The sequence below is a fragment of the Ascidia mentula genome, chromosome 5 (assembly GCF_947561715.1).
Source record: "Ascidia mentula chromosome 5, kaAscMent1.1, whole genome shotgun sequence".
Lineage (NCBI taxonomy): Eukaryota > Metazoa > Chordata > Ascidiacea > Phlebobranchia > Ascidiidae > Ascidia > Ascidia mentula.
In genome coordinates this window covers 9,586,701-9,600,886 of record NC_138570.1, presented here as the reverse complement: position 1 = coordinate 9,600,886, position 14,186 = coordinate 9,586,701, and the positions used below count along the sequence as shown (strand labels likewise).

The 14,186-nt window shown below is 38.2% G+C and overlaps 2 protein-coding genes across 5 annotated transcripts; both read right to left on the bottom strand.

Annotated features, from left to right (window-relative positions):
• Positions 1 to 463: 463 nt before the first annotated feature.
• On the bottom strand, positions 464 to 3,920 carry LOC145904084 (protein unc-93 homolog A-like). The gene is made up of 4 exons (XM_082992318.1): positions 3,004 to 3,920; positions 2,505 to 2,669; positions 1,671 to 2,384; positions 464 to 1,185 (listed from the first exon to the last, which is right to left on the bottom strand). Exons 1-4 carry the CDS (start codon positions 3,083 to 3,085, stop codon positions 719 to 721), a joined length of 1,428 nt encoding a protein of 475 aa, XP_082848444.1. The 5' UTR covers positions 3,086 to 3,920; the 3' UTR covers positions 464 to 718.
• A 176-nt stretch (positions 3,921 to 4,096) lies between these two features.
• Positions 4,097 to 13,789, bottom strand: LOC145904083 (protein unc-93 homolog A-like). 4 transcript variants are annotated; one of them, XR_014402714.1, is made up of 9 exons: positions 13,628 to 13,789; positions 13,242 to 13,406; positions 12,116 to 12,856; positions 11,249 to 11,413; positions 5,772 to 6,299; positions 5,555 to 5,714; positions 5,255 to 5,504; positions 4,339 to 4,538; positions 4,097 to 4,218 (listed from the first exon to the last, which is right to left on the bottom strand). XR_014402714.1 is itself a non-coding variant. In XM_082992317.1 (5 exons), exons 1-5 carry the CDS (start codon positions 13,707 to 13,709, stop codon positions 10,947 to 10,949), a joined length of 1,389 nt encoding a protein of 462 aa, XP_082848443.1. In that variant the 5' UTR covers positions 13,710 to 13,789; the 3' UTR covers positions 10,922 to 10,946. The 4 variants fall into 4 exon arrangements, 2 of the variants coding, with proteins under 2 accessions (XP_082848443.1, XP_082848442.1); XR_014402715.1 differs by having other exon boundaries at positions 4,339 to 4,463; XM_082992317.1 differs by lacking the exons at positions 4,097 to 4,218; positions 4,339 to 4,538; positions 5,255 to 5,504; positions 5,555 to 5,714; positions 5,772 to 6,299 and having other exon boundaries at positions 10,922 to 11,413; positions 12,116 to 12,593; positions 12,660 to 12,856.
• Between the last annotated feature and the right edge of the window lie 397 nt (positions 13,790 to 14,186).

The following is a 14,186-nucleotide window of genomic DNA, read 5'->3' as shown; positions in this document are numbered from 1 at the left end:
AGTGGTTAACTGGAAATTGTGAAACGTATGTTGTCTTACGGAGTTGTTATGGCGCATTTAAACCATTACTGTTGTTGCTGCACATAATTGCTGAACCAAATTTGCTTGGTCTCGGCTTCAGAATTAGGGTCTGTGTTACAGTTCCTATACAACAAAGAGCTTCAATTTTTAGCTGGTCAGATATTTACATTGGGGTGTGTTATTAACCTGTGCAGCCCGAAACGCCATCTTTCCAACCCGTGATATTCTTGGTAAATTCAACTCGCTGCCTTCCTTAAATTTCTATTATCAGCAGATTATGATTATGCTACACAGACTGGGAAATAGCTATTTCAAGGAACAACATACGTCGGTGAGGAGAAAAGCAATGCAGAAAACTGGTAACATGATCTTCGATACAAAACCATTTTTGCTCTTTCCTTCGTGGTTTCTTCTCAAACAGTCAATACAACATATATTTGTCAGTTTTTATATAATTCATGAAATTCCAACAAAATTATGTACAGTTTACACACTAGCAATAGCACAACAGCAACAAGCAATAAGCTAAAGAGGTATTGTTTCATAAAATGAGTTTATATTCCATTTTTTTTCTTGTTACTAAGACTACACACATAATATTGGCACGCTAATTTTGACACATGATTGGTAGACTGGCACACTGTGTCTAAAGTGTTGCTGAACATTAAAACAGAAACGTAGTGTGGTGCATATTTGTTCATTGACTCTTCCAAAGTTTTCGAAACTCTTTGTGTTGAATTAACGTACAAACAACGAACAAAGCATACGCGGTGAAAATCATGGGCATCAAAAATGCGATCAAATGCCATGGCAAAGCAACTGACATTATAGCGTACATTATTGCAGTTCCGGTCGCTTCCGCTGATGATATCAACGAACCAAAGGCGTCTCGGTCATTTGGAAAAAAGTCGGCGAATGAACTTGGTGTTTGTGTTTTGATTAACGAACGGCCAATACTAAATGAGATAATCGTGAAAAAATAAGGCCACACGGCTTCGCCCGTGCGCCACAAAAGGAGAGGCAAAAATCCTGCGATTTCAAACAATGTGGCCAAACCGAAAAGTGCCCGATAACTCATAATTTGAAGCAGTTTACCTGAAGCGATACTCGATGCCACCATGGAAAAAGAAAGCACAATCATCATGTACGACACGTAAAATAAACCTGCAAAAATATAATATAAATACGTTTTTGTTTTGCGTGGAAACTAAATCTCAGGCCCAAAATAAAGTAGGTTTCTAACAGCTTTTAATTGGCCTGATTTGCTTTTAGATATCTGCCCACAATTTGTCGAAACCAGCAAATACCAACCAGATTTCCGAAACCCTTGAGACGATGCTAAGCGTGCACCCGCATTGTAAAACTTTGAACAGCTTTTTATCACACGCAAACTTTAACGTTAACAGCACGATGTGGCAAAAAAATCCTACAAAATTATTCTTTTGAAACCGGAGAGATGTTTTATTTAATTTTGAAAATATTTTGACGCCTTTAGGGAAATCTCGTAAAGCAGAAATACAGTTGCCGTATTTTATGTGCTGCACGCATATTTATAATAGACAAAAAGGCTGCAGAGAACTGACCTAAACTATATATGCTATTTTATCGCTATTATATACGGTATTTTGTCAACTTAGGATTTATCGTACCGTAGCCGCAAGATATCCAGTTGCCCAAGAAAGAACCTCGGACAAACGCTTGTATCAACCCGATAGTCAATGTTTGAGGCAGTGACAAGATTGCGACCAAGTCACCAAACAGAAGCTTCATCGATGATTTTAGCAGTGAAAATGCAGTGTTATTGTTATTTACGCTGCAATTTTCCGCAGTCTCAGGTGACTTTTCGTTGGTTTCATTAGATTCTGTTGGTGTAAGGTTGATTACTGAAAGTACATTAGGTTTATATTCCGGGTAATTGTCCAGACAAAGGAATAAGATGATAGCTACACCGTGTAAGAACAAAAATCCTCCAAGAATACTGTAAAGTGTCAGGTTCTTTACTTCAAGTTTCACTCGGCCATCAGAAGAATCAGTAGAAACAGAAAACAACCCACAATCTGTGCTTGAAGTTGTGTTTGCAGTTTTGTTCACCACGCTGCTAACTTCATTATCAAAAATAGTAGACGAAGTGAAAAGTAAAGCCAACATTACCGAGCTTCCAACCAACAAGCGAAAGTTGAGACAGGCAAACAACGTTGCAAAAGTCTCCTTATTGTAACGTGTAAATAGTTCCGGGCGTTGATTAGCGGTGTTGCCTGACATACGAGCGACGTAGGCAAAGACAGTAGGCCACAAGATTCCTGACCCAATTCCGATGATCACAGCAGCAGGAATCAGTGTATAGTTACTTGGGTAAAAGTTGGCTGAATGAAAAATTGAATGCACGCATTATTATCTGGGCGTAACTTTGTTCATAAACTGATATATATGTACAGACTAAAACGCCATTAATCGGAAGATCACCTTTAATTGACAACGCTTACCAATGACGTAAATGGCGTAGGTGAAGGACGAACATGCGAGAGTTTTTTTGCAACCAATCCTGTTGATAACAAATGAGGGTAGAAATAGTGCTGAAAGCACCATGCACACGTACAAGACCGCGAGAGCATTCGTCCCTTTGCTTTGGTTGAGTGAGCTTTGAAGACCTGTATATTATCTTCGTTAAATATGGTCCCAAAAGGGATTGCGGTCGGTTATTGCTCTTAACACAATGTAACATATATATGCTAGTTTCGACGTTTTCAACCGCTCGCAGCATAGAGATACACCAATTGTGTCGAAATTGGCTTTTGTTGTCAATAATACAGTTGTTTCGCTCTAGTAATTTCCCATTGCTCTGAAGGCTATTACGGTGTTTATTTCTTGTAAAAATGCAGCCAGTGCAGACTTGAAGTTGTAATAATTGGACACACCGTCTCAAATTAAATTACTTTGATCAACTCGATCCATGTTGCCAGAGTATTTTTTGTAAAAACTTACTTTCTACAGTGACATGTGCTGCCTGATTTAAAAGCAATGCTGCGCACAGCAACCTTTTATTTCTTTGCAGTCGACTGTCCATTGTTCCAAGTCTATAGGACAAAGAATTTAGCCCACTGACTTTGTCACATGCGCGACTTTTCCATGCGTAAGTAAAGTGATCCGCTTGACTGCATTCGCTTGCGAAAAAACAAGTTCAGTTCCACCAGGGCGCACAGGTTTCGCACGATTTGTTTGTATTAGCTGCGAACGAAAAAATTCCTGTTAAGTGTCCACAAACTATACGCATATTCCCGCGTGCAGATTGAAACAAAAAAGAGCGAATTGTTTGCGTATGTACAAAAAGCTAAGCAATAGAAAGTTAAAAACACAAAAAATTTGCAACCAACCTAAATTTTGCACCCCCGATATAAAGCAAATAAAAGCAAGATTTTACATTACTTACGCATTCATTACAAACATACTTTTTCGAGTGCATACTACGCAGACGACCACCTTATGTTCCAAGTTTTAAAGGCAGAAAACTGTATCAAATATAACTTAGCGAAGTGCTTTACACACGATACGCGCCTTGGGCGAATTGATCTTCCGTGTAGCCTTTTGCGACTCTCATGCAAAAAACAACGGAGTCAAAACAATGCAGCTCTGCGGGAGTCGACCGCTTTGTCTGTTTCGGCTACGAACGGAAACTTATGCGTGTGTGAATGTACACAAGCTTACGCATATTAGGACGTGCGAATCTAAGCACCAAAAACGTCCTATAAAATACACTGAGGCGACTCTGCAGCACATTTTGTTAAACACCATGTGAGAAATCTCCTAACTTCCAAGTCAGAAATTTATCTACGGGCCACAATCAATTTTGGAAGCGTTATGCTTGGCCCAAGAAATGCTTCCAATTGATTGCCCATACTTCTATATATGGGGTATGACACGAAAGTGAACATCCGGCCAAACTTCGACCGTCAGTGATGTACCTTGCTTGAATGTTTTACATGTCCCATATATATATCTATGTTTGGTAACAGGAACATCACCACCACAATATGTTTAAAGAATATTTATTGTGTTCACACAAACACATCAGTCACAGGAATTGTGTACTGCTTGAACTACTACTGATCTTTCGTCGCCCTGCGGCACTGGCCTAACAAATTTGAATTTCCTTTGGCAGCTGATGCCCGAAGTTTTCGTGTTTAGTGTGATGTAGAACATCTAAGTTTAAAAACAATGTTAAACAAAATGCAATGCTAAAAAAAGAACTTATACGCACTTCACAATAATTACCTCAAATCAACATGCAGTAGCAATTAATAGTCACATATGAATACTTACTTATTAAAAACAAGTACAGTTTGTGCTCCATGAAAGAAATCTTTAAATTTGGCTTCCTTTTTTCTCACATTCCAGTCCAAGAAAATTTCATTGCAAGTTCACGGTGCAGAAACAGCTTCAAAAAACTACGTATATTCCCACGTAAAGAAACTCGTTCGACAATCTCAGCAATTCGACCATGGTTGTATAACACAAAATACCTAGTACAAATTATAGACCACAACATACAAATAATTCCCAACCAGGGTGCTGCAAGCTTATTGCATGGGCGTATCTAGGGGGGGGTACAACCCCCCCCCCCCTTTTGTGAAATATTTTGGTCTTTTTTGATAACTAAACAAACGCCACCGTATTTTTTTGTCAAAATCCGCGTGAAAACCAGAAATTTTCTTTGACGTTGACCGAAAAACCGCATCGTGCTTGCGTTCGCCATTGTTTCCAAACAGGGAGCATTTTTACCGAACACTTGGTAATGTTACCAAACATGTTGCATTGTTACGAAACAAGTGTCATTTTTCGTCAGTTCACGTACGAAACGTCGTTTTTCAGTGGCCACGTTGTAATAACAAGCGGTTTACTTGCGTGAAAGTCAATTAGTTTAGTTGTTAAACTTTCCAGAAAGCCACCGTTTATGTGACGATTGGCGCGAACACCGGCGTTCGTATTGTGCGATTCTCGCCCACAATTAACCTTAGTTTATACCTGAAAATCGGGAATTCCCTAAAACATTTGCCCCCCCCCCCTTAAAAATTCCTGGATACGCCCCTGCATGTATGTATTCAATATGCAAGTTATATTCATGGTAACATTGTAATGCAAATGCTCCACAATTTGCCACTAAGTGCCAGAAAAAAAGTTTTTATTTTGTGTTATGCTGTAAGCCAACAAAGTTTGGGAAGTCACATTTTTTAACTACCTTCATGTTCTCCATGGTAACTTGCAATTCCTGTTCTTCTTTAGCTGGTTTAAAATTAATTACCAAAGATGCAGCTTTTGTTTCCTTGTTTACAAGCTTAACCATTTGATTTTCCATTGCAATGAGCTTCACTGGAATGGATTGTAACTCATTTGAGTTTTTCATGACCATATGAAAAATGTTGGCTAAATAATCTTGTTCCACTCTTCTTTTTTTTCGAGGCGACATCTTTTTCGGAATAACAAATGGGCTGAAACAGAGTTTGTATTAATAGTGGCTTTCATTTTATTTTGCATTTACCTTGGTGGTGAACTGGTAAAGATTTTTGGCACATTTAAAGAAATTGAAAAACTGTCTGTTCTGAGGAGAGGTGGTACTATTTCATTGTCGTCACTCTCTGAAAATGAAGACTCAATTTCTTTCGTAGTGTACGCTTATGTTGCACAGCAATCGTATGAATCTGAAAAAGATATGGTTAGAGTAAAAAATATGGTTTTAGCGCATAAAAAATCATTACTAGATTCACATAAAATGCTGCAGCTGTATGTCTTCCAGTCATCCATACAAGGACACTCTCATATTTTCTCACTATGAAATATTTACATGAAGATTTGACACAAATATGAATAAATCAAGTGAACCATACATTTTATAATCATCAACCAAGTGCACAAGACTGTGGACATTATTATAAGACACAAAACTTTTTCCATAAAAAGTTGGACACTCGGAGACAAAACTTTTGAACAACTGTGTGCATAAATTTAAGTTACGATCACTTGTCTGTGAATATACAAGGAATCGTAAAGAAATGCAGAACTTAAGAAAATGATTATATTTTGTAGATGATATAACATGTTTGTGCCTTAATATTACAAATCCAGTGTACAACAAAAAAAGTCTGAACTCTGATGCCTTCCAGTAGGCCACTTCAGATAATTTTCGCATTTTGCGATTAAATTCTACGGAAATAAAATCTTTGAATTGTTTAATGTGCTGATCCATCTTTTGTACAGCAGTCGCTGACAGCTTTGCTTGGTTTTGTCTGAAGAAGAAAAAAATTGAAGAATATTCATTGGAAAAGTTACCAATTTATTATACCTTCTGACACCTTTCCACCAATTAAGTAATCCTTTTGTAACTCCGAGACAACATAAGTGCATATAATCTTTTTTAAAGTGACAGGAAGTTTGGTCCCTCATCTTTTGAAATATGTGGATGATTTTGAATAAATCGCGTCGCATCATCTTTTAAGGCGATTTGCTGTCTACTGCCTTTTGGGTCAAACTATAAACAAATAATTGCGCGCTTTTGCTGTTTGCAAGCAGTGGGAGGCTAAATCGAGTAATATTATCAACTACTATGCTTGTTATGTAAAATCAACTACTTGCTTATTATGTTTTTTTCTACGACAGTATCTCTGCACACAGTAATGCGATTGTTTGGGAATATTTATTTTGCAAAAACAGGGCATTTGACAAACAGTTGACAAACGATAGTATGACTGCTTTTTTCAGTATCTTGATGAAGATGGAGATGAAGATATTATAATGAGCCAAATTATTAAAATCAGTTGATATCAGGAAGTACCTCACCAACACCATGTTCATACTGCTGAGTGCAAATGTTGTCAGTAAAGTCCAACACAAAACAACATTTTAGTGCATAATACGGGTTTGAAAAAGCTAAGCCCTGACAAAATATATGTTGATTGCTTGCAAATACTCAAGGGCAGTGGGAATACTTCCAATATAAACCAACTATAATTTGTTTTTAAGTGTTTGCATACGAGCAAATTCTGAAAACTTTCATCTTTTTCTTCAACATGACATGTCTCCTCAGAAGCATTTTAATATATATCTAAATCAAATTCTGTTGTGTTTTACTTAAAAATAATCTGAGAAGAAAAAAAATGACTAGTGAAAAAGGTTGTTAGTATATAAAGGTCCAATTTTGCTGAAACAAAAGGCAATTATGTTTAGTTCAACAAAACATTACATATTTTCAACTGTGTCAGGAGCATTCAACCAAGTGTTATGATAAGAGTAAAAAAAATACTTCTGTTACGTGTGCAATAGTTTGACAAAAATAATTTCCATCAAATTTGTTTTCTTCTCGGGGATATTGGACTAATCAACACTTAAAAGGCAAACTTTCGGACAAAAATGCCAATATGCAACCAAATATTTACAATGAAATCAAATAGAAAACTCAGTGATGTGTGGGAAAATGAATAAAGTAGATTACTAGTACAAAAAAAGCAAGTTCATTAATATTCACAGAGCATCGGCTCATATGTGGCATGAATTGCTCAAAACCAATGGAATATAAAAAACGACACAAGAATTTATTTGATTATGTCAATATGTTTTAGATAGTTACCACTATTTATTTATTATTTAATATTATTTGCATAATAGATGAAAAACGGCCAGATTTAAGTACCGTATTTTACGGACCATAAGGCGCACCCGATTATAAGGCGCACTGTCAATAAATTGCTTTGATTAGTGTTTTGTTCATACATAAGGCGCACCGGGCTATAGAACGCAACGTATTTTAAGGAGTATGGGTTACCAGATAAAGCTCATTAAGGCCGCATCTCTGTATTTCTATGGAAAAGACTTTCCCGGTTGGGAATTGCCCTTCTCGAACTCTGTCCTGCGTAACAGAGTAAAATTATGTGTAACAATGCAATGGGTCATGCATGGGCGCCAGTGTTTTGGTTGAATGAGCGCAGATGAACAGGCTGTTGCCAGGGCGATTTTCAGCGTGTTTGGGGCAGTTTTAGTTTGTTTTTCAGGGCTATTAGTCAGGCAGTAAATTGGTAGAGGGTGCTGTTGTACATGTAGCTGAAAAACTACCCAAATATTGAGGTTGATTTTGTGAAAAAATGAATCAGAGAAAGTATGTTCAATTTGTGATTTTCTGTTAGTGCGGACCCTTGGCAAGGAATTGTGGCCAAATTTATAATCAAAATAACTACTTACACTGCTCCCCCGGGGGCATTTTGACCCTCTGTTGGCCATTATTTTGGTCAAAAAAGCAGAAAAAAGTGTAGGTTTGTTTTGTGAAAAAATGAATCAGAGAAAGTTACCTCCATTTGCGATTAAGTGATGCCACCAACCCTCCTCTACACAATTCATGAAGAATTGGATGTCTTGTAATTGTCTTGGGGCCCCACCGGGGCTGTTTGTACACCCCCTAGGACTGACAATTTAGCAGTTAGCCTTTGCAAAACCCCCCAATGTGCTGTCTTAATGCAGCTGCAATCAATTTTTTTTCTGTTCAGCAATAGGAGTCCCCCTTCATGAGTCATCAGACCCGGCAATTGTTTTTGGCAAACAAGAGAAACTGTAACCAGGTGCACAATAACAAATGACTTCTAAAACTCAATTTTTGGGATTTAATTGAGAGATGCGGCCTTAAACAAAAACTTGTTACGTAATAAATGTAGGCAAGTCACAATAGTATGAATATCACAGTTGCTAGTTGCTTTTACCGTAGTTTATTGTGTAAGACGGTGGTTTATTTATAATAGTATCGGTACTGGTTTTGAGTGTAGGCAATAAAGCACTACTTGATCCATACATTAGGCGCACCGGCTTATAAGGCGCACGATCAATTTATGAGGAAAAAAAAGGATTTAAGTTGCGCCTTATGGTCCGTAAAATACGGTATGGTTAACCAAGTAAATACAATCTTCAAAATTAAGCAGCTAAATTTGGCCCTATCTTATCTGGTTTACAAAGGCTACAATCTGACATTTTGGGCCAAAAACTATTTCATGTAGTACTGCACCATCTATCCAACATATGTCTTTACAAAAAGAGGAGTTATGAAACATTTTGATACATACCCAATAATGACTGCAAAAATGTGACCTCTGGGTTAGACTGTTTTGTTCAAATATTAGGTTTCTGAATCCCATGATTGCTTTTTAGGCAGATATGCAAATCTAAAACATTACGTCATCACTTGAATGACGTAATTACATGTCTTACGTCATCTTTGAGGTTGACGCGATGACGTATTAACATTTTTTTAGTCAGTAAGGTGACTTGTAACACATGGTTAAAAAGTGTATTAGAGCGCGTCATAATTAAAATCATCCACATATTTTAAAAGATTAAGAATGAAACTACTTGAATTACATTTGAATAAATTCTTATGGTTACATTAACTTGGAGTTTTTCGCCGCCGAAAAACGCCAAAATCGCATTTAACCCAATGCATTTTTCATTTTGGGTAAAGTGTTACTCATGCGTGACGAAAAGAGTTTCCATTCCATGTTTTAGTATTCTATGGTTGCACCCATGTAGTCACGTGGTCCAGAACCATTGTGCTTGCAAAAACGTAATCTTGTTATGTGGAAGTTTCCTTGGGGCACGAAAAGTGCATTTTTAACCCAGCGTCACAGAAATATATCTTTACTTGGAGTCCTAAAGTAATAGAATTTTTAAACTTGCAAACTAAACTCTGTCAAAAGACAAGTATTTTTTTGTGATAACGGTGTGTATAATTCAAACCTGGTTTTCCGAACGGTTGTGGTTGCAAAGTACAAACAACAGCCAATCTCATCAGGCCTTTTCAAGGGATAGAAGCTGCAAAAATTATTCCCTCGAGGACATACAGCTGCATAAAAACAATCAAAACTGTCGCATTCAGCTGATCTGTTCTTTATTTGTACCTTCGATAACGCACAGCTTCTTTTTCGTTGCATCACCGTTTATTGGGCTACAAAAGTGTGTTCTTTCAGACTCACACAAACATTGATGAAAAAAATTGATGAAATTTGGAATAATAACCATTGTTACCGCATAACGTCAAGTCTTTTCCATTAACACACAGGCTTAACTCGCCACAGTTTTCTAAAAATCTAAAAGTGATAGTATACTACTACCAACTTATTTCAGTGGTGCAAAATTTTTAACCCAGGCCCCAATTTGGCCACCAAACATATCTCAGGCCCCATAACAGTCAAACATTTACTATTTGGTGTAATTTTTTGTCAAAATTTATAGTTGCACTTAATAATATTAATAGAGTTGCACCTGATGTTGGATACACATTAGTTTGATCTAAGATTGTTCTAGTTTTCACGTGTTCCATCCCGTGATCGTGTTTATTGGTATCTCGATAATTTCTTACAGGATTCAGCAAATGTCCCAAACCACCATTTCATATCACATATTTGGTCCTACTTTGAGAACCATAGGTTTAGGATTAATCTCAAATCGAACCTTTATTAACATGATACATTTAAACTATTTGGACCAGAAAAATGTATTCAAAGAACATGCTAAATAAATTTCTAAAACCAGCATTCATTGTTCAGTGAGAGTGATCCATTTTATGCACAGTCCTATAGTGGTACTGATACCACGGCACATGCGGTAAATGCAATTTTTTGACGAAACGTCAAAACCAACGACAGTTGTGATATTCATATATTGTTTAAAATGGCGGAGGGCGAACAAATGCACGCGGTAAGCCATTTATATGTGTACCACTCAGCTGAAGGAATGAATGAGATATATCAGTTAAAAATGTACTGATCTTCTGGCATAAACGTACTGTATTTTTACGACGTTTCTGCCATGCGGAGAGACTTCATCAGGAATGACGCAACAAGTGAAACACACTGAAACACGCAGGGGCACGAAAGAAAAAGAAAAAAGGGGGAACGACTTCAATCAGCCAAACATGTTTTGCGTATATCTTTGCTCTCAATCAAAGTGCAGGCAATGAACGAAATGTACGCTACGAAAGTCATCGGCATCAAGAATATAATTACATAAATCGGCAAAACAAAAGACGTTATTACATAACCAGACGCGGCGCCGATGGGTTCAGAGAAGAACAGTAGAGACCCTGCAGCATCTTGATCATGGGGAAAAAACGTTGCAAAGGCACTGGGTGTTTGCGTTTTTATCAAAGACCGACCAAAACCAAATGCAAACATTATGATGAAATACGGCCACGCGGGCTCACCCTCACGCCACAGTAAAAGCGCTGAGAAGCCCGCGAGTTCCAAGATTGTGGCCAAACCAAACATGGTGCGAAGGCTTATTATCTGAAGGAGTTTACTGGATGTGAAGCTCGATACCATCATAGAAAGGGACAGCGCGAGCATCATGTATGAAACATAAAATAATCCTGCAAGTGAAGACGTAAAAATTGAGTAACAGGCTTTGGTAACAAACATAACAGTTAATTAGAAAAAAATTCCTAATGGCGAACATTAAAGAGCTCTGCGACGAAAATTTTCGGATATAAATTGATAATTAAAAAGTGTGCGCGGTTAAAACCGTTTTTTTTTGTTGCTACTTCGACCAAACTCCCTGTATTTTTTGAGTCATTTATGGTGATCTCTAGCGCCATTGAATTTAAATCCATGAAGATCGTGTTCACCCTAGCATGACCCAGATTATATGCTGAGTCAGCAAAAAACAAGCCATGCTTGCTCTCTGCGCACGAAGTTAACTGTTTTGGTCATGCACAGAGGTTACAAAACAGTGGACTGCAGGCATGCCTTATGTTCCGTATGCATGCGAGAAATTGATAGGCATAGCGTGACGTAAAGCAAGTATTAAGTAAAGTTAATGGTTTAATGCGGAATCGTACTTCTGTATGTTCTGGAAATGTTTGTGCCTCACATTACTCCAGCACAAAGTAAGGTCGTCATCACAATGTACGTCAAAATGACGGTATTAATGAATTAACAATTGGATATGACTGCAGTGGCACTTTAAAATGACTGCAGTGGCACTTTAAAACACAACTGGGTCAAAAACTAGAACACGATATTTTATTACGGCGAACAAATTTTAGTTCAAACGTGAGTAGACAAAATCTCACCGTGTTGACATGATATCCAACTTGCCATAAATGTTCCTCGCAGAAATGCTTGTAACAATCCTATTTTCATTGTGTGGGGAAGTGACAAGATGGCGACCAAATCACTACCTAGCAACTTAAGGGTGCATTTTAACCGCGCAAGCGAGGAAGTATCCTTGATGGGAGGATTTATGTCTGTTTGTCTGTTTTTTAACGTGGAACTCTCTGTGGATGATTTAAGAACTTGACCACTTGATTTTGCTTCACCTGTAACGAACTCCAACTCTTCTTCAAGCGGTTCGTTTTCGGAATAGTCGTCCAGACACAGACTCAGACCCACAGCCAAGCAGTTAAGTATCAAAAATCCCCCTAGAATAATGTAAAGCGTCATGCTGCTTACTTTGACTGCCCCACCGCTCTCCGAAGAATCCGCATTCTCATAAAACAGTCCACAAACAATTTGGTTAGGAACTTGAGTAGTATTCATTTCATTATTTCCCTGTTCTGATTCGAAAACAAATGAGGTAGAGTATAACAAAATGAGCATGACCAAACTCCCTACGACCATGCTAAAACTGGTGCATGTGTACAAAGATCCAAATGTCTCCTTGTTGAGGCGATTATACAACTCTCTGTCGTTGTGCGCTGCTTGACCGGACATCCGAGTGACGTAAGTGAAGGCCGTTGGCCACATGAGTCCAGCGCCAATTCCCAAAATGGCTGCAGCCGGTATGAGTGTATAGGCGGTTGGGTAAAAGTTTGCTAAAAGAAAAAATTCCACATGAAAAATGGCATATGAAGGCAACTGCAAGCTCCGCAAGCCGCGCACTTCAGTAACTTCAGTTGTCATTATACAACAGTCTCTTGATGATGTAATAATGTATCACTTTATGTTAATGCTGGGCTCTGTCGTGGCTATTGTCGTGCATTTAGCTTTCATGGTTATTTTTTGTCACCAGCATGCCAGTTGCTAGCTTCGACTGCAGCAACAATTGGATTTCCGCTTCCAATTGAAAAAAGGAAAGGAAACAGACAGCCAAAATGCACAGTGAGCATTAATAGTGTCTCGTTTTCCACATATCAAAATTTTATCCCTTACAACAGTGCGCTTGGTCGTTCAAAGTGAACTGATTATACAGCACCTTACCTATAGTGTACATTCCATAGGTTAAAAGAGAACAGGCAAGAGTCTTTTTGCAGCCAATTCTGCTGACAACAAATGAGGGCAGGAGAAGTGCTGAAACGACCATCGACACGTACAAAACTGCGAGTGCATTTGTCCCCTTGCCTTGATTAAGTGAGCTTTGAAGACCTGCACATTTCACAAATGGTAAACCTTTTAAACGGCATCCCAACCACAAAATATCAACGCGGTTGCTGATTGGAGTTTGTTGCAAGAATTAAACACATACGAGGCGAAAACTTACCCAGTCGAACAATTGTCTGCCTTAACTTGTTGACACAACTGGTTAGTGGTTAAATGATTGGGCGTTCAAAATAACACCGTGTTTGCACAGTTTCAGACACACTTACTTTCCAAAGTAACGTAGGCCGACTGGTTGACAAGTAATGCAGCACACAACAGCCACTTGCTTCTTGACAGTTTACCATCCATATCGGAAAATTAGGTTTTCTGAAAATAGACACTCAATCTCCAATGTAACACTCTTCGCAAACATAAATGTTAGTTCCGCTTGAGATAGCAAGTGACACATTAACGACACTGCGACACCAAAGCTCGGATTGCGGTACAAACCAAAAGCTTTTTTCAGTTCACGAACGTACTCCCAGGCGCCGCGAGCATTTCTAGTGGTTAACTGGAAATTGTGAAACGTGTGTTGTCTTACGGAGTTGTTATGGCGCATTTAAACCATTACTGTTGTTGCTGCACATAATTGCTGAACCAAATTTGCTTGGTCTCGGGTTCAGAATTAGGGTCTGTGTTACATTTCCTATACAACAGAGAGCTTCAATTTTTAGCTGGTCAGATATTTACATTGGGGTGTGTTATTAACCTGTGCAGCCCGAAACGCAATCTTTCCAACCCGTGATATCCTTGGTAAATTCAACTCGCTGCCTTCCTTAAATTCCT

Coding starts and splice junctions, on each gene's coding strand:
- LOC145904083 (XM_082992316.1), bottom strand. CDS start 13,709: ATGGATGGTAAACTGTCAAGAAGCAAGTGGCTGTTGTGTGCTGCATTA. Junction 12,857..13,241: donor CTATGGAATGTACACTATAG/GTAAGGTGCTGT, acceptor TTTTTCTTTTAG/CAAACTTTTACCCAACCGCC. Junction 11,414..12,115: donor TTGGATATCATGTCAACACG/GTGAGATTTTGT, acceptor CTTCACTTGCAG/GATTATTTTATGTTTCATAC.
- LOC145904084 (XM_082992318.1), bottom strand. CDS start 3,085: ATGGACAGTCGACTGCAAAGAAATAAAAGGTTGCTGTGCGCAGCATTG. Junction 2,385..2,504: donor CTACGCCATTTACGTCATTG/GTAAGCGTTGTC, acceptor TTTTTCATTCAG/CCAACTTTTACCCAAGTAAC. Junction 1,186..1,670: donor CTGGATATCTTGCGGCTACG/GTACGATAAATC, acceptor ATATTTTTGCAG/GTTTATTTTACGTGTCGTAC.